This window comes from Lasioglossum baleicum, chromosome 9, assembly GCF_051020765.1.
Source record: "Lasioglossum baleicum chromosome 9, iyLasBale1, whole genome shotgun sequence".
Classification (NCBI taxonomy): Eukaryota; Metazoa; Arthropoda; class Insecta; order Hymenoptera; family Halictidae; genus Lasioglossum; species Lasioglossum baleicum.
Window position 1 is genome coordinate 7,573,269 of NC_134937.1, and position 25,681 is coordinate 7,598,949.

At 35.7% G+C, this 25,681-nt stretch overlaps 2 protein-coding genes across 6 annotated transcripts; one reads left to right on the top strand and one right to left on the bottom strand.

The window, feature by feature from the left end:
- Nucleotides 1-24,860, bottom strand: Eps-15 (Epidermal growth factor receptor pathway substrate 15). Of its 5 annotated transcripts, none has more exons than XM_076431035.1 (14): nt 24,422-24,860; nt 23,937-23,981; nt 23,217-23,450; nt 22,880-23,152; nt 22,581-22,790; nt 21,690-21,847; nt 21,457-21,616; nt 16,037-16,282; nt 13,971-14,033; nt 11,974-12,317; nt 11,705-11,894; nt 10,464-10,568; nt 10,062-10,376; nt 1-6,374 (listed from the first exon to the last, which is right to left on the bottom strand). In XM_076431035.1, exons 1-14 carry the CDS (start codon nt 24,446-24,448, stop codon nt 5,649-5,651), a joined length of 3,096 nt encoding a protein of 1,031 aa, XP_076287150.1. In that variant the 5' UTR covers nt 24,449-24,860; the 3' UTR covers nt 1-5,648. The 5 variants fall into 5 exon arrangements, with proteins under 5 accessions (XP_076287150.1, XP_076287154.1, XP_076287153.1 ...); XM_076431039.1 differs by lacking the exon at nt 24,422-24,860 and adding an exon at nt 24,304-24,324; XM_076431040.1 differs by having other exon boundaries at nt 6,253-6,412.
- LOC143212359 (uncharacterized) lies at nt 17,679-21,452 on the top strand. Its single transcript, XM_076431080.1, is given in 8 exon segments — nt 17,679-18,131; nt 18,216-18,399; nt 18,471-18,648; nt 18,733-19,006; nt 19,008-19,282; nt 20,757-20,938; nt 21,002-21,157; nt 21,222-21,452. Coding segments are annotated over 8 exon segments (1,554 nt in total). The 5' UTR covers nt 17,679-17,998; the 3' UTR covers nt 21,394-21,452.
- Nucleotides 24,861-25,681: the final 821 nt, after the last annotated feature.

The following is a 25,681-nucleotide window of genomic DNA, read 5'->3' on the forward strand; positions in this document are numbered from 1 at the left end:
TTACGTGATAATTAAACGAACTAATTTCAACCCGTTGGACGAAAGAAAAACTAAACTGTTCAATTTACTCGAATTAGACATGACAAAATATGTCGGTTCGCTGATGATCGTTTTCTGGCACACATTGTCGATGCTTGTCCATGTGTTCATATGTGTATCCGCCATTACATGTATACGCACACTTCTCGAACACAATAGCGGCAATAAAAAACGCATTACTAACACCGTATCCGCAAGAAGAAAATACGGCATGATGTTACAGTACACTCGATTCTCGTTCACTGATAAATTATGTTAACAACGCGTGTGCTTCCGTACAGACTACAATACCAATACAATAGTAATAGAATATAATATCACTTAATGGCGATATAACAATAATAACACAATTATAGTAATCACGATGAGAGAATGCAGATAGTAATATATACACCATGTGTAACACGCTGCCTGCTGTGTAGATAGCAGTTACAAGATATCATCTGTCGAACGTAAATATAGACGCGACCCTTTGTGTTTGATTTCGGGTATTCCACGGTAAGCGGCCGCGTGGGGCCCCGGGATACCATAGGCCATAGGGCCCCGAATTTTAAAGAAATTTATTTTCCAATAGACGACGCTCGCGCGTGAACACTCACCGCTAAACCACGTATACGTACGCGAGGATTGCAAGGGTCCGGGATTCCACTTCTGATTTCTCGATAATGCAAAGACGGGGTTTTTTAGTAGTCAAAATCGCTAGATCAAAGATCAATCTAGGGCGCTGTTTGCCTCAAAAGTCCTTCTTTTACGTTTCCGAGCAATGGTTTTGCAATATTTAGCTGCATGTTGCCCGTCAGATGACGCTGCAGTCACGCCGGCGTACTAACCTCTCCGACGGGCAACATGCAGCCAAATATTGCAAAACCATTGCTCGGAAACGTAAAAGAAGGACTTTTGAGGCAAACAGCGCCCTAGATTGATCTTTCATCTAGCGATTTTGACTACTAAAAAACCCCGTCTTTGCATTATCGAGAAATCAGAAGTGGAATCCCGGACCCACGGTGCATTATACAGGTGCGCTGACTTCCCTCAGAAGACTGTGATATGTAGATGGGTAGTAATTTTCTGGCCGCCGCCAGACGGCGCATGGGTCGTAGGTACCGTACGTGTGTGAATGAGATTGTGTGAATTCGGACGCGCTGCTGAATACACACAATCTCATTCGCACACGTACGGTACCTACGACCCATGCGCCATCTGGCGGCGGCCAGAGAATTACTACCCATCTATCACAAAACGTCAACGTTACAGAGATGCTAAGTCGGCACACCTGTATAATGCACCGTGCCCTGACCCTTGCAATCAGTGATGCCAGAATGAGGTTGAAACAAACCTCATTTCCCCCTCCAGGCTCTCCACCTTTATCCCCTTCCACTATCCTATTCCACCGGTCTGTCCCTACACAAACGCGCAACGTGTTTTCCATTCGCCGATTCGCCTCACTCTATTCTCGTCGCGCAACGTGTCACATATTACTCTGGTCATCAGGGAGGGGGTACTTGTATTCCCCCCGATTCCTTTTCGATTACCCCTGTCTGGTAACACTACTTGCAATCATCGCGTACGTATACGTGGTCTAGCGGTGTGTGTGTTCACGTGCGAGCGATGTCTGTTGGAAAAGACTCCCTGAATGTATAACGGTATGACATCTTTCATTACTTTTCTTTTTTGTTAATAAGTTTGAGAGGTTTTCTCGTAAGTTGTTGTTGTTCAATTTCTAACTTGAGTTTGAGGGCCCCAAAGTTTTTACCACTTGTGGCCTCGGCTCTGGCATCACTGGGCCTCCACTTGACTTGAACCGCCACTGTCCACGTGACGCAAGAGATACCTCGGGACAAATACGAGCTACGATTTCATTGAACATGTTATTCTTTGGGACGTACTAATTGTAAGACCGAAGGCTGAACGCTTCACTCAACGGCAACACATGGATAACGTCATTTATATTACTCGCATCTTTTCTACCTTCTCTCCTTGCTTTCGCCAGAATCCAGATTATAACAGAAACAAAAACCGAAACGTTCGTCTGTTTTTTCCTATCAGGTCATCACGTCATTAATTTAAGGCAACGCAAACGTTGTATTTCGCAATAAAAACTTGCACAGTTTGAGTCTCAAGAAACAAAGATGGACGCTCGGTCTGCGGACCTTTCTGCAAACACAGATCCCAAGGACTGATTTCGCCGGCTAATTGAATGGAAACCAAACTTGTTTACCCTAGTCAAAGTTGTATCGTACTCCAATGAAAATAAAAGTCTCCAGCAGTCACCGAGTACCCACCCCAGGAATCCTGGAAGTGCATCGAATCCGCGCAGTCTACCTATGATGAACCTGCACACGGCCATTTTTATATAGTGATGATTTTTATATGTTTCGAGGGGAACATCTTCTGATGTATACATCGGCCTAGGTGATCTCAAGGTCAATTTAACCCCTTGCCCTAAGATCTATTTTACGGTATCAGCTAAAAAAGGAGAAAATTTATAAATATTGTATGCCTATATGTTCCGCAATAGATGTACATTAACAAAACCAAGATAGAATTTTCTTTCGTTTTAAAGGAGAAATTAATAACATACTGTTCAGAATCTGCGCCACGAGTATGAGAGCAGGGAAACGGGTTAATTTTGCTAAATAGATCCCTACATTTTTTGCCCTATAGTCTGATTGTATAGTCCTGTGTGACGAGTTCGTTAAACACAGAACATGGTCATCCAAGGTCATGCTAGGTCACACGAACAAAAAAGCTTCAAGCGTTTATATTAATAACTAGACAGCGTATTTTATGCATTTATGATAAAAATGAGTAGGTAGTACCTAGTACTAGGTACCATTTTATTACAGTGAAAGTATTAGAACAACTGAAAAATAGTGTTATCAGCCTATTACACACATTAAGAAAGAAAACAAATTTTCATTTCACTTCGGTTTGTTGTAATTTAGGTAGAAAATCTGTAATTTATATTCTAATAACTCAGTTTCCACGAATGTGGAAGAGATGCTACGGAAACTCGAAGGACACGGAAGTGATAGAAATTATTATGGGAGCAGTAGACACTTTTTTTAAACAGAATTGATCTTTGCAGCCGGGGGAGGGGGTAATTTTGAGCATTTGATGCGATAATGCATTAACAAACAAGTTATTTTCCTTGAGCATAGTAGTCGAAGCTTCTGGTCCGTGTGACCTAGCATGACCTTGGATGACCTTGTGCCGTGGTTAACGGACTCGTCACGCAAAACGCTATCAAACTATAGAGCGAAAAATACAAGGTTCCATTTAAATAAATTAAATCGACCTTGTATACCTTTGTATACCTTTGTATATACGTCAGAAAATGTCTCCTTCGGAACAGAATCCTGTTTTGTTGAATCAATTTTTTCGTATATCTATCCATTTCGAAGAAAACTCAATCTGTCACTTTATAAAAATCATCCTGCGCTTGTTTGCGAGATGAGAAGAAAATATTAAAGAGGAAAAATATTTAGTTAACGTTCGGCACCGAGCAAATACATACATAAAAATTTTCAGAAAATCGAGTTTATTTATTTTTTTGCAACCGTCGAGATCCTAATGGTTTTTGCAAATCATTTTCCATATAACAACTTCATGTCTGATTCAGCGTTGTATGACATATAACACCATTACCATTGATTCCAATACAAGCGAAGTTATCTAAGACTGAAAGACTTCTCGACAAATGAGGGCAAAATAAGGGCAGACTCTGCCCTCGAGCAGAAGGCAGGTCGATCGCACTAAGAGAGGACCTATCCTTGCTTTAAGAGTAAACATCAGGCAAAATTTTAGCATTCGTAAATATTTAAATGATTGAAAATACATGGAACTTATAATTATATAATTCCTAGAAGTCTAAATAAAATTCCGTTTTCCCTCCTACAGGGTTTACTGTGATGTTCCTCGATATTTACTCTTGAGCAAGAGGCAGGGTCTGCCCTCGTTTGGCCCTCGATTTGACATGGAATTCCTCCTGCAAACTTTGCACTCAAATTCCAACCCATCTGCCGTGCTATAGGCTCGAAACCTGCCGACCAGCTCCGGTCAGCAAACTGACAGCAAACAGGGACCAAGTCCTGCTTGAGGCAAGGTCTTGGCACCAAAATAGTACGATTACAAAGATTGATCAGAGTTTGCTCGAAGCAGATTTGGCTGACTGGGAAGATATTTTTTTTTTGCTCAATTATGTAAATACTGAGGTTTAAAGTGGTGTTGTATGTCATTGAACTTGTTTGAATGTGAATGATAAATCATCAGTGATGCCACAATCTCTTTGTAGAATGATATTCTTTGGAAAAATTGCGAGATACTCTTTAACGATTTCTGTCATTCTCAAAGTGAATTGCTTCGCGGGTTTAGTTTCTTGCGACTCGCCATGTACAATCGAAATTTTTCTTTAAAAACACCATAATAATGTGTTCAAGAGCATATTAATATACGCGACGGTGACTGATAATAAACTTTATATTATTATGCGACTTAATGTATATAATTCTACTTATTAACATTCATGTAATCGAATATCTGAGTGTTTTTCTTTTTGAATCTTCACGATTATAACGAATACTGGGTGAAGACATCAAGTTCGGACAATGTCGTACACAGGGCATAATTATGGTGCAGATTACACAACAAATAGAAACGTTGCTTCGCTACTACGTACACATTTGCGAATGTACAGATGTATAGTTACTGTACGTTTTGCAATAACGACGCTGTAAAGAGTCTGCCTGCATCGCGGATGCACCGATTATTTACTATTTCTCTCACTTCAAATTCACGGAGTACATTACACAACGTTTTATTGTCAATCCAATAAATCTGCCGTTATATTTTGCCTTTATACATTGCTAATTTACGTTTAGCGGTAGTGTACAATCAGCTGCGAGTATGTAAGTGTCGTTACTTTAGAATTCGACATTGCAAGGCAATAATGAATATATATTTTTCCTTTTTTTCCCTTTTTACAAAAATCGATCGACCCCTCTGTCGGTGAACTCGAGTGTCGGACTTGAATAGACTTACAGTTTAATAGAAATGTCTTTCTTTGTAGTGAAATAATATCAATATTTTTGAACATTGCGGTTGTTAGAAGAGTAACCGTGTCGAATATGCGCGTGGTACGTGAAGTGATTCGAAACAGAAATGAACAAAAATAGTAACGAAAAGGCCACATTCAAAACTAATCGACGTTACACAGTGAAAATGCTTTGTTGATCTCGTATGGTATATTATACATACATATATAATATGCTTCTATGAGTTTCTTGGATATTTCGTATGTCTCGCTAAACTCCATCTAGATATTTCCTGTTCTGTTTCTCACAGCAATTATGATATGCTAGATAGTATTAAAAGTAAGCATTATATGTAGTTTGCAGTTTACGCAGACGTTCCTCATAGCCTTAATTAGTACAGACCTTGAAATCTCGATAGATTAATTTAACAATCGTACGAAGTGAGTGTATCATATACCCTTCAGTCCTGTTTCTTGTATCAAGATTCGCGAAGTCGTTGTGCCCGAAAAATACGCTAGTCAACTGGACAAAACAAAATCGAAACGAAACGAAAAGCATTCTACTGACCAAAAGCTTTTACGATTTCCCAGACTTTTCTTGTTTGCTCAGTTCGAGCGCGTACGCCAATTCCAAATCTTCTTGTTGCTTGCGTTTGCGTCGCTCTTCCTCCGTCTTCAAGCTCTGCTGGGCTGCCAGGAAAACCTGTTCCTCCTCGCTGAGCGCCAGTGGCGTGCTGTTGCCGTTGCCGTTCCAAACTTTGTCGATGTACGCTTTCATTTTTTTATCATTGAAACCAGGCTTCGATTTACTGTTATGTGTCAAGTCTTGTCCCTGTTTCTTCGACTTGTCACTTTTCGTTGGAAACGCTTCGTCCATGTCGATCGTCTTCGTTTTAGCGTTCGAGAAGACGTCCGTTTCGATGGCCTTAATGTTTCTATTATCGTCGGAGAAAGCCTTCGCGAAGTCGGTATCGAATTTAGCATTGTCTTTTTCAATTTTGCTCTTGGTTAGAGGGAAAGTGTTCGAGAAGTCGGTCTCGAAGCCTTTCGTGATCGAATCCTTTCGGAGAAGCACGGAAGACGTTCCGCAACTGAATGGATCCGCTTTGCCCGTTTCGTTATTCTTGTTCGCGTTGAAGTCCTCGGCGTCGTCGGAAAACGGATCTGCTATGTTGAACGGGTCTTCGTACCGATAATCTCTGAAAGGATCTTCCGTGAAGTCCGGCAGCTTTGTTGGGTATACCGTTGCGACTGTTCTGCTGGTTGGTCTGGGTGGTGCCGTTCGATTCGGTGTTGGTTCAGGCTGAAGCAGGGGTTTTTTCACTGGTCAATTTTCGATTACTGAAAAGGTACAAAGAATACCGCGAGAATCGCTGGTTATCGTCAGGCTGCTGGACCATACCTAACTGCTCACCAATTGCTATAAAGTGTATTCATATAAATCCTTGAAAATGTTCGAGTTCGTTCACGTTCTGTATTCTCTAATTATAAGAACACGATACGGACCCCAATTGTCTGACTCGCAAATTAACAAGCTCCTTTTCTACGACGATACTATACGGGTCCCCCGTAATCAGGGAAACTCATTTTTCGATAATGCATTCGATGGGGTTTTTCAGTAATCAAAGGCGCTCTGCTCATGACAAGCCTGGTTGTCTGGGTTGGTCCTGAATTCTGCCTCCGTTTAAGAACGAAGTCAGAATTCAGGACCGAGCTGCCTTCGTTTTGCCCGAGTAGCTTGGAGCGTCGTTCTGAGAGCATAATGCCCGCCATACTGTGCTCGGGATCCAACCGCCAGCTTTCTGGCTTCGTTCTGCCCATGCCCAAAGCCCTGCTCCAACGGACGGCAGAACAAGTTACAGCTGCGCGTACAGACGCTCGTCAGAAATTGAGCCAATCCTGCCTTGAGCAGCTCGGAGCGTAGCTTCGACAGTATTCTGCCCGTTCTCCGCCTTAGGCAGCGTCTGCTCATGGCAGGCCTGGTTGTCTAGGTAGTCAGCCAGGCCTATCTCGAACAGATATCGAGCACAGCCTGGCGAGCAGATGGCGGGCATTATGCTGTCAGAACGACGCTCGAAGCTGATACTCGGAATCTGCTCGATTTTGGACAGCACACCCTCCCAGCATAAAGCGATACTTTTGCGGACGCAGAAGTTAGTCCAAAATCGATCAGATTGCTTACTGCAGTGCTCCCCAACCTTTTTATCGCCGCGGACCGGTCAACGTTTGATAATTTTACCGCGGCCCGCTGAGGGGGTGGGGAGGGACGTTGATTGTTTAGATTTCAGATTGTTCTGATTTAATAATTTTAATTTAATTGTATTTAATGTTCCTTGGGCGGCCCGGTACCATTTGATCCACGGACCGGGGGTTGGGGACCACTGGCTTACTGGATACATGCGCAGATGTGCAAATGCAAATTACGCCTCGTAAACGAAAAAATAGGACTTTTGACTACTAAAAAACCCCATCGAATGCATTATTGAGAAATGAGAAGACACATCCCGTACCCTTGCAATCCTGGAAACGAGTCTACCCCCTTCACACTAACCGTACCACGACCGGTCAAATGATCGCTTTCACATTATTTATTTTTAAAAATTGGCACGTGGTCGACGAGACAAAAAATTTTGGGGACCTCTGCTCTAGAGTCTAAGTAGGGGTGGCATTAAGAATGATTCAATTATAGTTCACATGTGTGAATTTTTATGGCGCTATGAGGTCAACAAAGCTGATGATGATCCATTTTTGCAATTAATTAAAGATATTAAATATGTATATTCTGGAAATTAATATAGTGTTTTCAAAATTCCAATTGTTAAACCAATTAATTGAATATCTACAATGGGAAGATTATGCGATCGGAATTAGTTAAGATAAGGTTTGGTTGGGGGGGGGGCGCGGAGACGGAGTGACATTGAATTGGTAAAAAATTTTTTTTCGAGTCGCCAAAAATCCTTCTGACAATCATCATCTTAGTCAAACAAGAACGTATTTCCAAAATTTCATCCAATTTTGAGCACGGACGTAAATGGAAACTTCGCCAAACTCTATAATAAGATACACTCAACAGTAATTAGGAAACATAAAAAAGGTTGGACAGTGTTATAGGCATAGGGTATGGCATGGAATATGGATGGATTGATGGATGGATGGATGGATGGAGAGATAGGTGACCTAGGAGAACTACAGTGGCCGAAATTTCTATAACTCGTGCTTACTATTTATCTTTCGTCAGGTTTAAACATCAGTCGACATCACATTTGAAATGTGGAATGTTCCACTGGATAGGATGCAGAGGGTTGATCTACTTTTAATGTGTTGCTTCTGAGCAATATTAGAATGGGTCATCTTCTTTTTCATAAATATTTTAAAAATATCACCATTTTTGTATGTTGATTTATCGTATCTGGTCTTGTGCCTTGTAGACACTCGGATAGAGGGACTGCGTACTCTAGATCGCTATGTTTACTATTTACGTTTGTTTTGATTTTTTTCTGTGTGGTGCAGAACACAAGTGCGAAGTTTCTATAAAGTCACTTAGTGTTTCTCTGTATTCTGAGCAGAGAACTACGGAAAACTGCGAATATTCTACAAGTATTAGTTTTAGAACTCACAGAAATCCTGTTTGTTATAATTTGATTCACGTGTATGAGAATACCGAGAGGAAAAGTATTAACAAGTGAAGAAAAAGCATCAATCGATGCTTATAAAGATATGGGCTGCTCTAATCGCGCAATTGCTAAGAAAACTAATCGGTCATATACTGTGATTAATAATTATATCAATTTACGTGAAAATTACGGAAAAAATCATCTTAAAGGTAGTAATAAAAAATAGTCAAAGGGACAACATTCAATATTAATGAGGTCTGCAGCTAAGGAAAGGAAAAATGCAGCACAATTTCGAGCTGAATTGGAGCTCCCAGTAACAACAAGACGTGTGCAACAACTTTTAAATTCTTCTGGACAAAAATACAACGTAAACCAGGCCTTAAAGAAGTACATAAACCGGCCCGTATTGATTTCGCACGGGCACAAAACACAGTGACTTTATAGAAATTTCGGCCACTGTATAAACCAAGTCCAATTTCTTGGCTGCGAGGTCGAAATAAAGAAATACTACTACTACTTACACTGCTCGGCGACCGAGGCAGCTCGAGCTTCTTGGCCCCTCGCGTGGTATGCTCCCCAGTGGAATGTGTGGGCGAAGTGACATAGAGCAGTGTTCTCCGTGGGACTTAGAATGGGACATTAATGTAGTGTCGTAGTAGGGGAAGGTAACTCTGTTAGTGAGTAAGGCGAGCTTGTATTCCCCTCTCGCGCTCGTGCGAGTGCAGTAGAACATACTCTTATTAGAAATAACTACAAGAGTAGTAATTCGATCGGTAGAACTCGAACATTTTCTTGAACGTGTGACGAACGAAATAATAAGGAAACATGTCATGCATTATCATAAAATGAAATTATAATACTGGAACAAAGAGTACAAATTAATTTGTAGACAGCATGCTCCAGAAGCCGGGTCAATGAATAAACTGAAAATTGTGCAGCTTCTACCTAAATTTAAAACAAACAATACAATTAATCTTTATCGTATAAATGTATTTTACAAAATAAAACACTGTAATATATTGGAATGACATGTAACGGTAGTTAACACATTTCAAATGTTATATAATGGTAAATTCGGATAAAAATCGAATACAACGATCAAAGTCATACCAACATATTTTTGTTTTCGTTAAAACTAGCTGTATTTGAAATGTACTATACTATAATTATATAACATACTAAAGATTGACGAAGAGGGGGAATGATGATATGTGACCAGGACGATATGTGGGAACACTTAAAAATAAAGGATAAAATCAGTTGTGGGCTAACAAAGAATTACATGCTAAATAAATTGTAATTCTACCGACTAATTGAACAAAAGAACATCTTATCGACGTTTCACGTGTTGTTTAGACGCTGGATAGAGTACGTACCTTGGAATCGAAATTAGCAAAGTCAGCGAATCCAGTAGATGTAGTGAAACCGCCGTTATTATTATCCATAATACCTTGTTGAGCGGAAAACGGATCGGAGTTAGCGTTTGTAAAAGGATCCGGTGTAGGAGATGGCGTCGGTGGCGCTGGCGCTGCTCTCATAGGACCTGTAGGTCCTTGAGAAGGTCGCGGTGGTGCTGGTCGAGGTGGCGGTTGCTTTGCTTTCTTAGGAGGAAGGGCAGGACTAGGGCTTTCCGGCCGAGTCGGTGCATGAAGATTCGCAAATGGATCATCTCCGAACGGATCTTTCGTTGCCTACAGAATAAATCAATCAATTAATCACCATATATTATCTCCATCGTCAGACTAGAATTGTAATATTCTAAAAAATTTAGAACTTACTGCTGTAGCAATTACAGGTTTTACATCAGATCTTTTTCCATTCCCAAATGGATCAAAAGGATCCTGTTTCGCATTACTATTATCAAATGCACTAAAAGGGTCAAACTGTCAAACAGACAAAAATAAAAAATTGGAAGTGTAAGATGAGAGAAATCTTGTGTTTCGATTGGTAATCAACTGTAGTTTGCAATGCTACCAGTAACGTTTACCGAATTTGTACCACTTGTTACTCTGATCGAAGCTCAACGTTTAATGCAAACTTTAGTGCGTTTTTTCGAACACGTCTCATTCACGGGATATTGGTTTTAATCATTTAATACCAGTAGCAATATCATACTAATTCTGGACACATTGTTTGTTCAAATTGTGGCTCGAAATGATAATATAAAACAAAATTACGCAAAATATGTAAATGCAGATACATATTTTGAGTCTGATTCTGACTTGATATGATAAAAAGTAACACATATAATTTTGAAACATGATATAACAAAGCAATACGCTACTGCAACAAAACTAAACGATCGCTAAACTCTGCTTTTACTACGAGAAAATGTACTAAAACAAGAACAAGAATGTGCTAATTTTAAAGGGAAGAGTCTCTACTTTTATGCATTATAAAGTAGAAACTTCCGTCTTCTACAATAGATACAGGCAGAATAAGTTTTTACATAATTTGGTAACTATAGATATAACGAATAAATATAATATTTACACGGTTTCTCTGAACTACAATTATATTTGCTCCGAGTATGTGAACACGTGTTATTCTGTTATAATTTTTGTTATTTTCGGTATTTTCTTTATGGAATTGTGCCATCATATGTATAAGATTTTTCTGATTAAGTTGTTCAATAGGTTTAGATCAATAGAAAACTCTACTGCAAGCAAATACATAGTATCTTTGCATCAATATCTTTTAATGTCGACGCTAACATTTTTTGTAGATTATGACGTAATATAATAACTGGATAAAATTTTAACATTTAGAAATGGTTTCTTCATAGCTTTCCTTATAATGTGACACTTCTAAATCTATAGTTATTATACAAATCAGCCGTATACATACAATAAAGTAGTGAGAGGACTAAATTGTATGCAGCTTGCACTATCGCAACAAAAAAACTGACTCGATGCTCTGTCGAGTCAACACTTCCTTGATCCACTATACATATATGAAATTCCAATCTCAAAGTTTTCACACACTTGGGGCGTATATTGTACTTAAGTGGAAAACATACTGAAGCAGGCTGCGATGGGAATGCATTTCCAAATGGATCTGGTGTTGACGCGTCAAACGCTTCTTGAGCTTTACTTGACGCAAAGGGGTCTTGATCAAAGCCATCCATTGGTGTTGTTCCATTCACATTTGAGAAAGAGTCTGCCCTTTTCTCTTTCGCTTCATCCGCCTTGCTCGAAGCAGTTTCATACCTGCATGGATTTCAATTGAACGACAATAAAGAAACATACTTGTTCGTAAAATTATGTAAATTATGTTTGAAAAACTCACTCTAGATCTTCAATTTCGGGATTAAATTGCAGACTAGTATCAGGTACAAGAGTGGCATCTCCTGCCGCAAGTGCGGAATCGTAAAGTGCAATCGCATCGCTCATTTGACGTTGCTGTTCTTGTAAATGAGTGATTTTCGCCTTCGCTTGACAAATTTGTAGCTGAGTGTCCTGCAAATTTTTCGTCAACTCATTTAATTGGTCCCTACTTTTGTTTTGTTGCTGTTCCAACTGCTGTTCCTCTTGACGCAAGCCCTCCAATTCTTGACGCTTAGAATTAAGTTCTTCCTCTTGAGCGTGTAATACAGATTCTTGCTCTTCTGCTTGTTGACGTAGCTTGTCAACCTGTTTCCGAGAAATGGAACACGTCGCTTACTACCGATCATTTCAACTTCAAAATATTATACGTACATACATAATTTGGGAAATATCTTTCATTTTAATTTATAAGTACATTAACCACATTATTGTTAGCACCAAATGATCATGTTATAATTGCATCATCAAATTTAGTGTATGACTGTATTTATATGAAGTATAAAAAACAATGTAATGCATTTGTGTATAATGTAAGACCCAAATCTAATTAAGTTTATCGTGTCAATTGATATTGTACAAAATTACAATACAGAGCTGTATACAGTGTGAGTCACGACAGAATTTCTCTGTTGGTATGAAGGATAAACGATAGCTTCAAAAGTAAAATGAAAGGGAGCAGTATGATGATATCAAAAAGATCTTGCTATTTACAATTTTTCTTTTTCGTTATTTCAAGGTCATCGGTGTTTTTTACATGGCACCATATACACTCTTCAAAAGAATTAATTGATCACCTCTGCGAACCCGAAAAATTGTTACTAGTTTACATGATCATAACTCCGGGCAAATTCAATTCCAATCACATTTTCAATTGCAATTCCAATTTCAATTCCAATTTTAATTTTTATTGTGATTTTAATTTTAATTTTTTATATTTTTATTGTGTCAATTCCATATGCGTTCTTCTGATAAAGCTAGGTTTAACTTTAAACTCGGTTTTGTCGAAATGTATTTTGACTTATCCCTTCTTTTACTTTAATTAACATTTATGGACCTTTAAGACTTCTTAGGGACGTCTTAAAGACCTCCCGAATATCCTACGGACTTCTCCTGAACATCTTTTAGACGTGAAGCTGACGTCTTTTAGACGTACCGATTTCTAACACGAGACGTTCGGAAGACGTTCGTGGGACATTCGGGACGTCTTCGTGCTATCTGAGATGCTACCAATTATACATGAATGTAAAAAAAAAATAATAATATTGTACATTGTAGTTACTGCATTAGAATATTTACATATTTTGATGTTTGGAAGAATATAGCACGCATTATCGATAAATGAGAAGGCGCATCCCGCACCCTTGTAATCCTTTAAGCAAGACTATCCCCTTAAACACAAGATCTGTTGATATCATCATATTGCCCCCTTTGAACGGTTTCATTTCACTCTTGAAGCTTTCGTTTATCCTTCGTACCAACAGAGTAATTCAGGTGTTCTGTTATTTCGTGACTCACCCTGTACGAATAAATCTTCATACAACTGATTTGTACTAGATTGGGGCCTTAAGAAAATTTGCAAGCAGATTGAATTTTTCTGATAACAATCTCAACTCTATACTACATTATTTTACCATGCATTGCAACAAAGCACTAGCATTATCTATGCAAGTGAACTCAAAACAAATGAAGCTTTTCATAAAATGACATATATATTCCATCGCTTCTTTAAAAGTTCATAATCTATACTTGTATGTACACATCATTGTCATGAGGATACTTGAGTTTGAAATATTTGACTTTCTTTTGGATTCCTGACTCAATATTTCTAAGTAATTACAAGTTTCCCGTACATAATAAATACTGAGCAAATGCAATATTAATTATATGAAAATGAAAAATAAAATTTGAATATCTCTTGTCATACCTGTCTGTCAATAAAATTAGAAACTTTCGATGTACCTTTTTTAGTTCCTCACGAATCTTCTGCTCGACCTCACTCAAATCTTTATCTACTTCTGTCTTCTACAAGTTAAACATAATAAAACTAAATAATAATGAAGAAACTAAACGCAAAGAAAATAAATTAAAAAGTACATTAAGAGTGTCCAACATATTCGAATCTCGAAATTTAAAGTTCAAACGATGTGAAAACAATAATTCACGGAAAATAAAGCAGTAAATGGATATACAAGGTGATTCACTCAATTTGACTACTACAAATCGCTCCAAAATTATTCATCGTACGACAAAATGTAAAAATTACACGATTACAAGGCTCAGCCGTGCTCGATGCAATTAATGACTACAAATAATTTTTATGAGAAACGTTGTATACGAATTCATCCCAGATAGCACACAACGTCTTGAAGACGTCCATTTTACGTCTATTGTAGGTCTGGAAGTCTTACGTCCTAAAAAGACGTCTTTAAGACCACAAACAGTGTGGTTTTTATGTATAGCCATAATCTAGCAGTATTAGCATTAGTATTATTTGTTCGAGTTAGTGTTTTTGCTTCAATTTCAATTCAATTCAAATTTCAATTCCAATTTCAATTCGAATTCCAATTTGAATTTCAATTCTTATTGTGATTTTAATTGTAATTGTAATTTTAATTTTGATTATATTTATTGTGATTTTAATTGCAATTGTTATTTTTATTACACTTTTTATGTCAACTCCACATGCGTTTAACTTTATACTCGTTTTTGTCGAAATCTATTTTTACTCTTCCCTTCTTTTATTTTAATTAACATTTGTACACCTTTAAGACTTCTTAGGGACGTCTTAAAGACCTCGCGAATGTCCTACGAAGACATGAAGATGTCTTAAAGACGTACCGTTTTCTAACACAAGACGTTCAGGAGACGTTCGTAGAACATTCTTTGTGCTGTCTGGGATGAAACTTTTCACTAATGCACTTTTTATTACAATTAATTGTTTTATGAGTTGTTAAGTCTTCAAGTTAGGTGAGTAACCCTGTACAATATCGAGATGATATACATACAATTTTTCTCCCACACACACACGCGTGCGCACATGGATGTGTAAATATATGTATACATATACACATATGTGACACATTCTATAACGTGGTATATGAAATAAAGAATATTCCGATATTTTAGGTCAGTACGAGATACGTGTACATAAAATAATAGGGACATTTTGATCATTACTTCCATGTAAAATTGTAAAGATTGACAGTAAACATTTTTTTAATTATCACATGCATACTTGAAAATGTTTCGAAATGAAAAAGTTTAAGAAACGATAAAGAAAACAATGTTTACAAACGTGATCATAAAAAAGAAATATTGAAAGTATATAACAAATTCAATATAGAATCCGCATAAAGAAATGAAATATTAAAATTAATTCTTAAGAAGGATACGAAGATAGCTGAAATAAAACAAAGAAGAAGAGTAAAAGTAAAGACACAAGGAAACATAACAATAATTTATCACCATTATTTAAAACCTGCTATTACCATGTCATCAATTTCCATGTCAGCGACGTATGTAGTATAGATCTGTTTCTTATTTATTTTGTGAGATTATTTTTGATGCATGCAGTAAATTAGAATCCTATTTTACTACAAAAAGATGTCTTCATAAATTGGAGATAAAAATTGAGTATATTAATGTTGAAGACAAATTCTCAGTAAATAAACACATAATTTATCTTTTCTAATACTACATGTAAAATAGAAAAAAAATGTTTATATTTCTTTGCATCTATTTTCATTCATTAATTATTTTGGAAAACATTTATCAAGAGGCAATAAACATAGTGCAATGTAATACTATAATGTATGAATATTGTCAGGGTTTCGCAAGTAACAATGACGTTTAAAATATTTTAAATCATATACCCTATAGTACATTGAATTATTTACATGTCTTGAATGAAAGCATTGTGTATACGTGTTACAAATACATCAGTTTTTAATTTCACATGAAAGCAAAGCTACTCAAATAAGCAAGCAGATTACTAATCTACGGTATCCAATTGCAGTATCATTTACCTGAGCCTTCAAGTCATTCAACCTTTTTTGCGCTTCGCCCTTCTGATTTTCCAGTTGCTTTAATGTCGAAGCAAGTGTATCCAATTCACTCTGCAAGTTTTTAATTTCACCGTTTTTAATCTTGATGTCGGCTTCTTTTTGTGCAATATCTTGCTCCATGCATTGTCTCTCTCTCACGAGTTCCGCTATGTCTTTACTGATCATGTCCAATTCTGGATTCGAATAGCCAGATATATTGTTGTTTTCCTAAACAGAAAAATTATGCTACGTGTACTACAAAGTAAATTGATGTTTGTAATCAATAGTGAATATAATAAAAATACAAATTAATAAATGTGATAAATACTGCCTCTGTCCCATATTATGGTATACATCTCCATTTTAACTCGACTCACTGGAATATCTCAGAAGGGACTGAAAATATTAAAAAAATGCTTTTACAAAAATTGTATGCTCCAAAGGAGATACATAATGTGGCACCACATTCTTTTACCAAGATAGCACACGACGTCTTAAAGACGTCCATTTTACGACTGAAAGTCTTACGTCTTCAAGACCATAGACAGTGTGGTTTTTATATATAGCCATAATCTAGCAGCAAGTATTAGCATTGGTATTATTTATCGGAGTTAGTGTTTTTGCTTTAATTCCAATTTCTATATAAATTTCAATTTCAATTCCAATTTCTGTATCAATTTCAATTCCAATTTCTGTATTAATTACAATTCCAATTTCTATTTCAATTTCAATTTCTAATTTCCAATTTCAATTCCAATTTCAATTCCAATTCCAATTTCAATTTTTATTGTGATTTTAATTCTAATTTTAATTTTTAATATTTTTATTGTGATTTTAATTGCAATTGTTAATATCATTACACTTTTTATGTCAATCCCACATGCGTTCTTCTGATAAAGCTAGATTTAACTTTAAACTCGTTTTTGCCGAAATCTATTTTCACTCATTCCTTCTTTTAATTTAATTACTATTTATGGACCTTTAAGATTTCTTAGGGACGTCTTAAAGACCTCCCGAATGTCCTAGGAACGTCTCCTGAACGTCTTTTAGACATCTTTAAGACGAACCGTTTTCTAACACACGACGTTCAGGAGATGTTCGTAGGACATTCGGGACATCTTTAAGACGTGTGAATGTCAAACTGCCGACGTTTTAAAGACATCTTTAAGACGTCTTTGTGCTATCTGGGATTATAAATCATATGGAATTTAATGAAATTTAGTGTTACGAAATTTTAATAAGGTCTATTAAGAAGAAAAGGCATAGAAAAAGTTATACGTTATAATAACAATAGTTTGAAATGTATACCATGATGTAAAACAAAGATAGTATGGTGTTAAATATTTATTACACAGAGAATTTACATTTGAATTGCTTTGGTATCGTTACTTTAACATAATTATTTATTTTTATGAAAATGATAGTAGCAGTACTAATAATATTATTAGTTATTTAGTCTTCCATCGCGCTCCAGATAATATATTAATCTATAGCTATAAATCTATTATCTTTCAACGTATTTATTATAAATGCTTTTATATGTTGACGACGAGTTTTAGGCTTGATCTTTTCCGAATCGTCTGTACCATACAAGGATTTCAATCTTGCTTTTTTGGCTTCCATTTGTAACTGTTTAACGTACATAATATTTTTCATCTTTTCCTTTGCCAAAGCGTCCACGCGACATCTGTGCTTTATATTGAGTGGCATAATTTTCATAAACTCTTGATTACCAAAACTGTTGCTGTTCTTTGCGTGCAAAAGATGTATATTTGATTTTTTGTTTAAATGACATTCACAGTTTGCTGACACAGCCATTTTATCTGTTTCTATATATTTAGGTATGCTTTCAAACGAATAGAGATATTGAATTTCATTTCGTTACATTACAAACTTCATGTTGTTAACATTTCTTACAACAGAAACACAGTGATTATGTGCAAGATGCATTTAAGATTTCTCATATCTTTGTACGCTTTACTTCATATAGAATTCAATGTCATAGCAGGAGTCGATTTTCGGAGGAAGTATGATCAACTGCGTAAAAAAGTGAGTGAGATATTTGACAAACAAAAAGGTAAGTAGAAATACTAGCACTACATATATGTATGTGTTTGCATTGAACACAACTGCAACTTTATAACACTTCATTTGCACGAAGGGACTGAACTATTGCTCGATGTGAATGAGTATGAATATCCGAGGGCGAACGAAACTCTCAAGATAATACATAAACAGTTATGGCAAGAATATTATGAATGCTTGAAAAAGACATACAATGAACTGACAACAGAGAAGACAATGTACCCGAAGGCACTTATAGCTCTTGAAGGAACAATAGTCGTGTACGATAAAGGAAATGTCAATTCTGTTTTTAACTAATTAACACTGTAATTATCAGTCCGTATAATTACAGGTTAAAATGTCCGATATGTATTTCTCCAGTGGAAACGTATATGAGCGATAACTTAAAGTGGTATTTCAACAATAATAGTCCCATGACATCGAGTAATGAAACTGACAAACTTGTAGAAGAATCGGACAATGTCTTAATTTCAACCGATGACAAAAGATTAATAATATATAATATCAAAGTATATATATATAAATAAATATAAATGCATATATAGAACAGAAGAAAATAATTTATTTATGATAATAATAAGAGATTTGTTTAGTCTGATCAAGCTGGTCAGTATTGGTGTAAGCTGGGTGATACGCTGTCAACAGTTTATTATCTTTCAATCGATAACGAGACGGAAGAAATAAATCAGGTACACCCTGAAACAGCACCGCATAAACCTCATACGATACCAGAAAAAATTCTGCCAAAATATAATTTACTTATTTATACAATGTGGACTGCATGGTCTCAATGTTCTACATGCGATATAGTTGGAAGAAAAAATCGTTATGGATACTGTTCTATTTCTTCGCGTGAAAATTCTAAAAGAGAAGGTGCAGTTTTCTCAAACTGTATATTGTTTTAATAAGAGATTTTTCCAAATACAATTTTTAGATGAACAAACCGAGATGATAGAGCAGTCTAATTCAGAAGCTACAGTTGACACTGACAATTCAAAGGAAAATATCATAGCTAAATTTAAGTTAACCTTACGCGTATTTGGAAATCAATTACCATGTAAAAGTGAGTATGTACCGAAAGAAATTCTACACGCTCCAGAGGTTAAGAATAGGAAAACAGAATTAATGATTAAATATTGCAAGGTATTTTAAAATTTTCTAAATATGCATACGTGCTGTGAATAATTGTAAACTCATACTTAATTCCTGTACTTTTTCGTTATCATTTCCAAGAACCTACTAAGTAAGTTTTACTACATTTATGATTAGGTAGTACTACCTTCTCTATGTAAACAGTCTCTTGCTATCTCTTCTTCGTGCAATGTAGTAGCTGAATGTTTCAAAACTAGGAGATTTGAGCTGTAAATATTTATAAACTCAGTCGCTGTTCATATTTACCTCATTCAGAACGTTTCGGAAGTTTTTTCAGATCTCCTTAGTGATAGTAATATTACAGCAAGTCTCTAAAAGTTTTCTTTTAAGGATCTTTGAATACAATTCTGTACTGTACACTATGCCGCGTGGCACGCAATTGAGTGATGTAGAGAAACAACGAATAATCGATTTGAAGAGCTGTGGCAAAAGTCAACGACAAATTGTGAGTATAATTAATAGATTCCAAGATGTAGTTAAAAATTTCTTGAAACTTGGTATTGAAAATTACGAAAATATCAAGCGATTAGGGCGACCTATACGATTTTCGTCAACTGTAAAACATGCAGTTTTAAGGGAGATATCAAAAACTGGAACCTCTTCGTCTAAAATTGTGAGTCGATTCAACTTTAACTGTGATTCCAGTTTTCTAAGAAAGTTTAAATATCAGAAATGTTTGCGAAAACCGCCACTACAGAAGCGTCACATTGACGCTAGACTAAAATTTGAGACATGTGATCTGGAGTGATGAAAAAAAGTTTAATCTTGATGGGCCTGATGGTTGGAAAGATCATGTCGCGAAGAGCTCAGGAGGTGGTTTAGTCACGGTTTGGGCTGCCTTTAAAAACAATTTTAAAAGTGAAATAGCTTTTGTAAACGGTAGAATGAATGCTGCTAGTTATCAACAGATGTTACACGACTATTTGTTGCCTTGTATAACATTAACAGAAGACGATAAAACGATTTTCCAGCAAGATAATGCTCCACAAAAAAAAAATGGTTTCAAGAGTTCGGGATTGAGCTATTACCATGGCCAGCACCGAGCCCTGATTTGAATCCCAGCAATTGAAAGTATTGTCGAACTTAAAAAAAGAATAAAATGACATCTTAAATAAGGTATTGAGTAGTGTTCCTGACCGGCTCTTATATCTAATAAAAAATATATAAGGGAAATGTACTAAATACTAAATGAAAGATATTAAAATGAATAATGAGTCTATACTTATTCACAGCTTAAACCACAATTTTTCCAGCTTTTTGAGGAACAAAACTATTATTTTTTATTTGCTCACTTTTGTTTTGTATTAGAATATGAAAATGCATAAACGGTTTCATCAATTTTTGTTTCGGTACTATAAAAAACATAAAAATATGATTGAGTTTGTAACTATTCACGGCACATATACACGTAATATTTAAAAATATACCACACGGTTGTATGCATTTTAATATATTTTCTCTTTAGGTAAAATGTTCGAAAAAGGAAATATTCGAGGTACGTGATAAATATGGAAAAGTACTCGAAAGAGCCAACAATAGTGCTGGTATATATTCTATAATTCAAGGAATGCCTATTCCACCACCACCAGTTATACGCACAGTCGTTTTCCAAAAATATAAGACGAGAGCAATACTTATATGCCCAGGGTAAATGAATAAATAAACAATTTTCCGTTGAAGATTACATACTTATCCATACGAATTTTTTAGAAATTTAAATACAGACATACCGGTTACTTGGAAAATGGATAAAGAACTGTTACACCCACCTGTCGTTCAACAGCAATCGGATGGAAGAATTCGTATTAATGCTCAAGCGCATATAATTTTCGAATCGCTAAAATTCGAAGATACGAATATTTACAGGTACATATTTCTATAAATTTTAATGCAATAACAGTTTCGATATATTAAATATCTTCATTTACAGTTGTTGGCAAAAGAATGAGATTGCTGGTGTAATAAAATTAAACGTGACAGGAGAAACAGAATTGGAAGTAAATTATGGTGTAATGATGGTTGGTGGAATCTTAATAGTTACTGTATTCATAATAATATTTTGGAGAGCGTTCAAAGGTCGCAAACGCTTTACTATTCGTTAATTGTACTTATATGTTCTAAATGAAATAATATTCTATCGAAATAATAAATAGAAAACAACTTACCATAATGTTGTCTGATGGTTTTCGCATGGAAGGTGGTATCATGTCAGGAGTCAAGGTTGCTGGCGAATCGATGCCTTTAAGTTTTTGCTTGATCAGCCATATGGCTAAAGCGAATTGTTCTTGATTCAATTTTCCATTTTGACATATGTCACAGAGACTCCTAAACAATTAAATATCTTTTACTTTCTACTACGTATAAGCGATTCACGGGAAAACAACAGAAATATACAAACCATATAACAGCCAAATCGGTCTGTGGAAGTCCGCTTTGAAGGAAGACATCTTTGATTTCTAAACCTGAGACATATCCATCCATATCTAAATCAGCTTGCAAAAACAATTTCCCTGCTGCTATTTGTTCTTCAGCGGAAACTACCCATTGTACACTAGTCTGTATCATACATTTTTACATTAAATCAAATATTTCCAAAGCGTATTCAATTTTATAACTTATGGGCAATGTTTAAAAATTATTAATTAGAAATAACGGTTTCCGATTACAATTCCAATATTTGATTACATTATCCAACACGCGTGTTTCACGTTTTTCTAAATAATTCTGTATTGCATTGATTCCAGTAGGTTTTTATATTTGTCTGAACAACTAGTATATTTTTTTGTACCTTTTAATAGTTGTAAGTGCTTTTTATACACACTATTTTTCGACTCATATGAACAAATACTTTATTTAGCAGGAATTTACGGCGCTGACAACGCGAAGCAAATATGCAATAGCCGCGTGGCGGCAACACGTCGCGCATGTTTTGACAATGAATATTTGTTTGATCTGCTAGAGTACCGATAGAAGCAAATATTTTTCGGTTTCTTTAGCAGAAACGTCTAGTAAATTCCTCCAAGCTATAAGAATATCAAAATCATGTATTTCCAGAAACATTGCTTCCGGATTTGATTTTAAACTAAGAAATTTTATAAGAATCAGCTAGTGAATATTATACATAGTGAATAGTATATAATTTGTTGGATTGTGTGTGTAATCAATGACTAATAGTTTCAACGATTACGTTATTCTCTTTCTAATCAGAAATATTTCTGAACGAATCAAATTAAAATGTTTAATTGGTTAATGCCCAACTTTGCTTATGGTGTATATGTGTATAGTATACTTTTGCCAAATCCAAGCCAGCCATATTTTTCACAGCTGATACATTAGGTAGACATGGGATAGGCGGAGGTACGGCTGTTATTCCTACTGGTACTGGAGATTTCGATACTGGCACGGTAACATCCTTTCTTTTACCAGGTGGCATCAACTCTGGTGGAAGCACGCTTGGTATTGCATATTTTTCTAATGCCTTGTATACCAAATGCATGGCCTGCGTAAACAATTTGATAGATAACAATTCAAGAACTGAAGAGAAATTCAGTGAAATACTTTCATCAGGATATTCGATTGAGAACTTACCACGACAAACTCATGCCTGTCCAGCATACCGTCTTCGTCCATATCAGCAAGCTCCCAAATCTTCCCGAGCGTATCTAAGGGAAGTTTACTATCCATAAGAACACCTTTAACATTATTCCCAGATATATATCCATTTTTAGGTTTTAAACTATCAAAAAGTTGATCGTATTTTGCTCTCTCTGCTGGTTTAATAGACCAATCTTCGTTACTAATAGGTGCTATTACCGGCAAACTATTAACTACCTTTTTCTGAGAAATTATGGGAATATCGCCCTGAAAGCATACAACATTAATCAATCAAACCAATCGAAACGATCAATCAAATATGACGACTTACCATCTTCGGAGGAGGCAATTCCATACTTAAATTCAACATATTTATATCTCTCCCCGATTGTGCCAATGCACATAACTTCAGAGCAACAAAAAGACCAGATTTGTCTAACGAACCACGTGATTGTGGATCTGCCATATCCCATATTTGGCTTAGTATATCGTCGTCCAGCTGGGATTTCTTAAGAAATCTCGCAGCTTCCATCGCACCGATTCGCCCATATCCGTTTGGATCGACCTTAGGGTAATTGTAACATGTTACGTCAATATTTTACTTCGTATTCTTAAGGTATACGGTTGAACTTTAGTAACTTGGATCTCAAATCTTCAAACAAGGCAGGTTTATCAGTAAAAATTCAATTTACAAAGGTTTCGTACAAGTATATTCTAGTTCTAATAACCCTTGTGGTTAATACGCAATCATTATAGTACAAAAATAGAAATTATTGATGGTCAGAATTTTGAAATAATGACCGACAAAACCTTGACTTACAGAAATAAACTTTAATTTTGAACTTTTCCTAAATTCAAGTATAATTTGAATTAAAGTTTGTTCTTATTTCCATTTTGCGTAGATTTTTACAGCTAAACGGAGAGGAACGCAGAAACTGATTGCCTCGAAGAGCTTCTTGACTTATAAAAGTTTAAGTTACCATGGTTAGATTGTATAACTTAACGTAATTTCAATTTATTGTGATTGATTACGAAAATAATAAAACGATACCTGATTATAGTAGGCTTCATATATAGCAGTATGGCTTCCAGCCACCTGTAAAAATGAATTTATTAGATATCTTCCAACTGTCTTATCGGCTACAACACATTAGAGGATATTAGGTATAGTAGATATCAATTTTAACTGCCGGAAATGTGAGGCCTATCGTAACTAACACTCGTTAATCTGTAGATAAACGTTTATCGTGAGGCCATTATATTTTACAATATACTGTTTATAAAAATCATTCCGAGAATCTATCCGTAAAGGAAGAAAAACCATTGTACTTCCGAAGAACGACCCGAAAAATTATTTATGCTGTCAAAGAAGTTGAAGTGATCGACTTTGCGAATGTAGAAATGATAAGAATACGTACGACGAAAGACCGTTACTTTTACAGGAAACACAAATAAATTTATGAAATCACGTGTTTAATAACATACACGATAGATTGAATGTTATATCATAATAAAATTCTAAAAATTACAATATACCTGCGTGGGTGATGGCAGGGCGGCCATACTTGCATTGAACACTAGCTTAACCAATCACACCGTGAATCGATAGTACATCGTGTTAACAATTTTACTTAATTCTAAACGAATTTTGATTGTCTTATACACTAAGGAGACACCACGATTACTGTTTACTGATCGAGCAATCCAAGTATACGATCATAACAGAAAAATATGATTGTACGAAACACACAGCTCGTTGTCGTTGTCGCGTTCGATTGTCATTACATAGCACTCTTACGTTCCACCTCCTTTTCATCAACTGATACTGATATAATGCAAACTAAATAGATAGACTTGACGCGCACGATATAATGAAACTTCTCTTCAATCCGAATTTATTTTCTAATTCTACTAATTTATTAGATCGCGTAATATAAGATATATGTAATATCGGATTTTTACACATTCATACCTCGATCGCTCAAACGATTTATCGAGCGTTTAAAATTTGTACGTTTTTCCGTATACATATCTTAACGTTATTGCTTTTTTCTTTTAAATTTCGTAGTACATATGTATAACTTTTGCCGAAGTTTTATAAGGTAATATTCACGCAATAAATAAAGGTGATATTTTTTATGAATTAAAACTGCTTACCGAATCGCGTTGTACCGAGTTTAAACTCGTTTGAAAAAATCATTCTTGTTACTTTGGCCGACAGCAGTATATAAAATTTTTGCGAGATTGCGTATATTCAAAATTTAAAACGAACATTGATAATTAGACTGGGGATTTTATGCATCTATGAAGAAATTGACTGGGTGAAATATAAAACAATAAAGGATTAAATAACTTTACCCAGATAGCACACGACGTCTTAAAGACGTCCATTTTACGTTTACTTTAGGTCTGAAAGTCCTAAAAACTACCATAGACAGTGTGGTTCTTATATATACCTATAATCTAGCATTATAATGCTAATAATACTATAGTATTATTTGTTCGAGTTAGCGTTTTTGCTTCAATTTCAATTTCAATTATCATTGTGATTTTAATTGTAATTGTAAGTTTTATTATTTTTATTGTGATGTCAATTTTATTACACTTTTTATGTCAATTCCACATGCGTTCTTGTGATAAAGCTATAGGTTTAACTTGAAACACGTTTTTATCGAAATCTATTTTTACGCTTCCCTTCTTTTAATTTAATTAACATTTATTTAATTAACATTAATTTATTTATCATATACTCCCGAATATCCTACGGACGTCTCATGAACGTCTTTTTGACGTCAA

What these genes read in the sequence shown, in the direction of transcription:
- Eps-15 (XM_076431035.1), bottom strand. Translation starts at nt 24,448, where the DNA reads ATGGCCGCCCTGCCATCACCCACGCAG. An exon ending in TGAATGACTTGAAGGCTCAG is followed by an intron (nt 14,034 to 16,036) that starts GTAAATGATACT and finishes TTTAACTTGTAG; the next exon opens with AAGACAGAAGTAGATAAAGA. An exon ending in CCCGAAATTGAAGATCTAGA is followed by an intron (nt 11,895 to 11,973) that starts GTGAGTTTTTCA and finishes AAATCCATGCAG; the next exon opens with GTATGAAACTGCTTCGAGCA.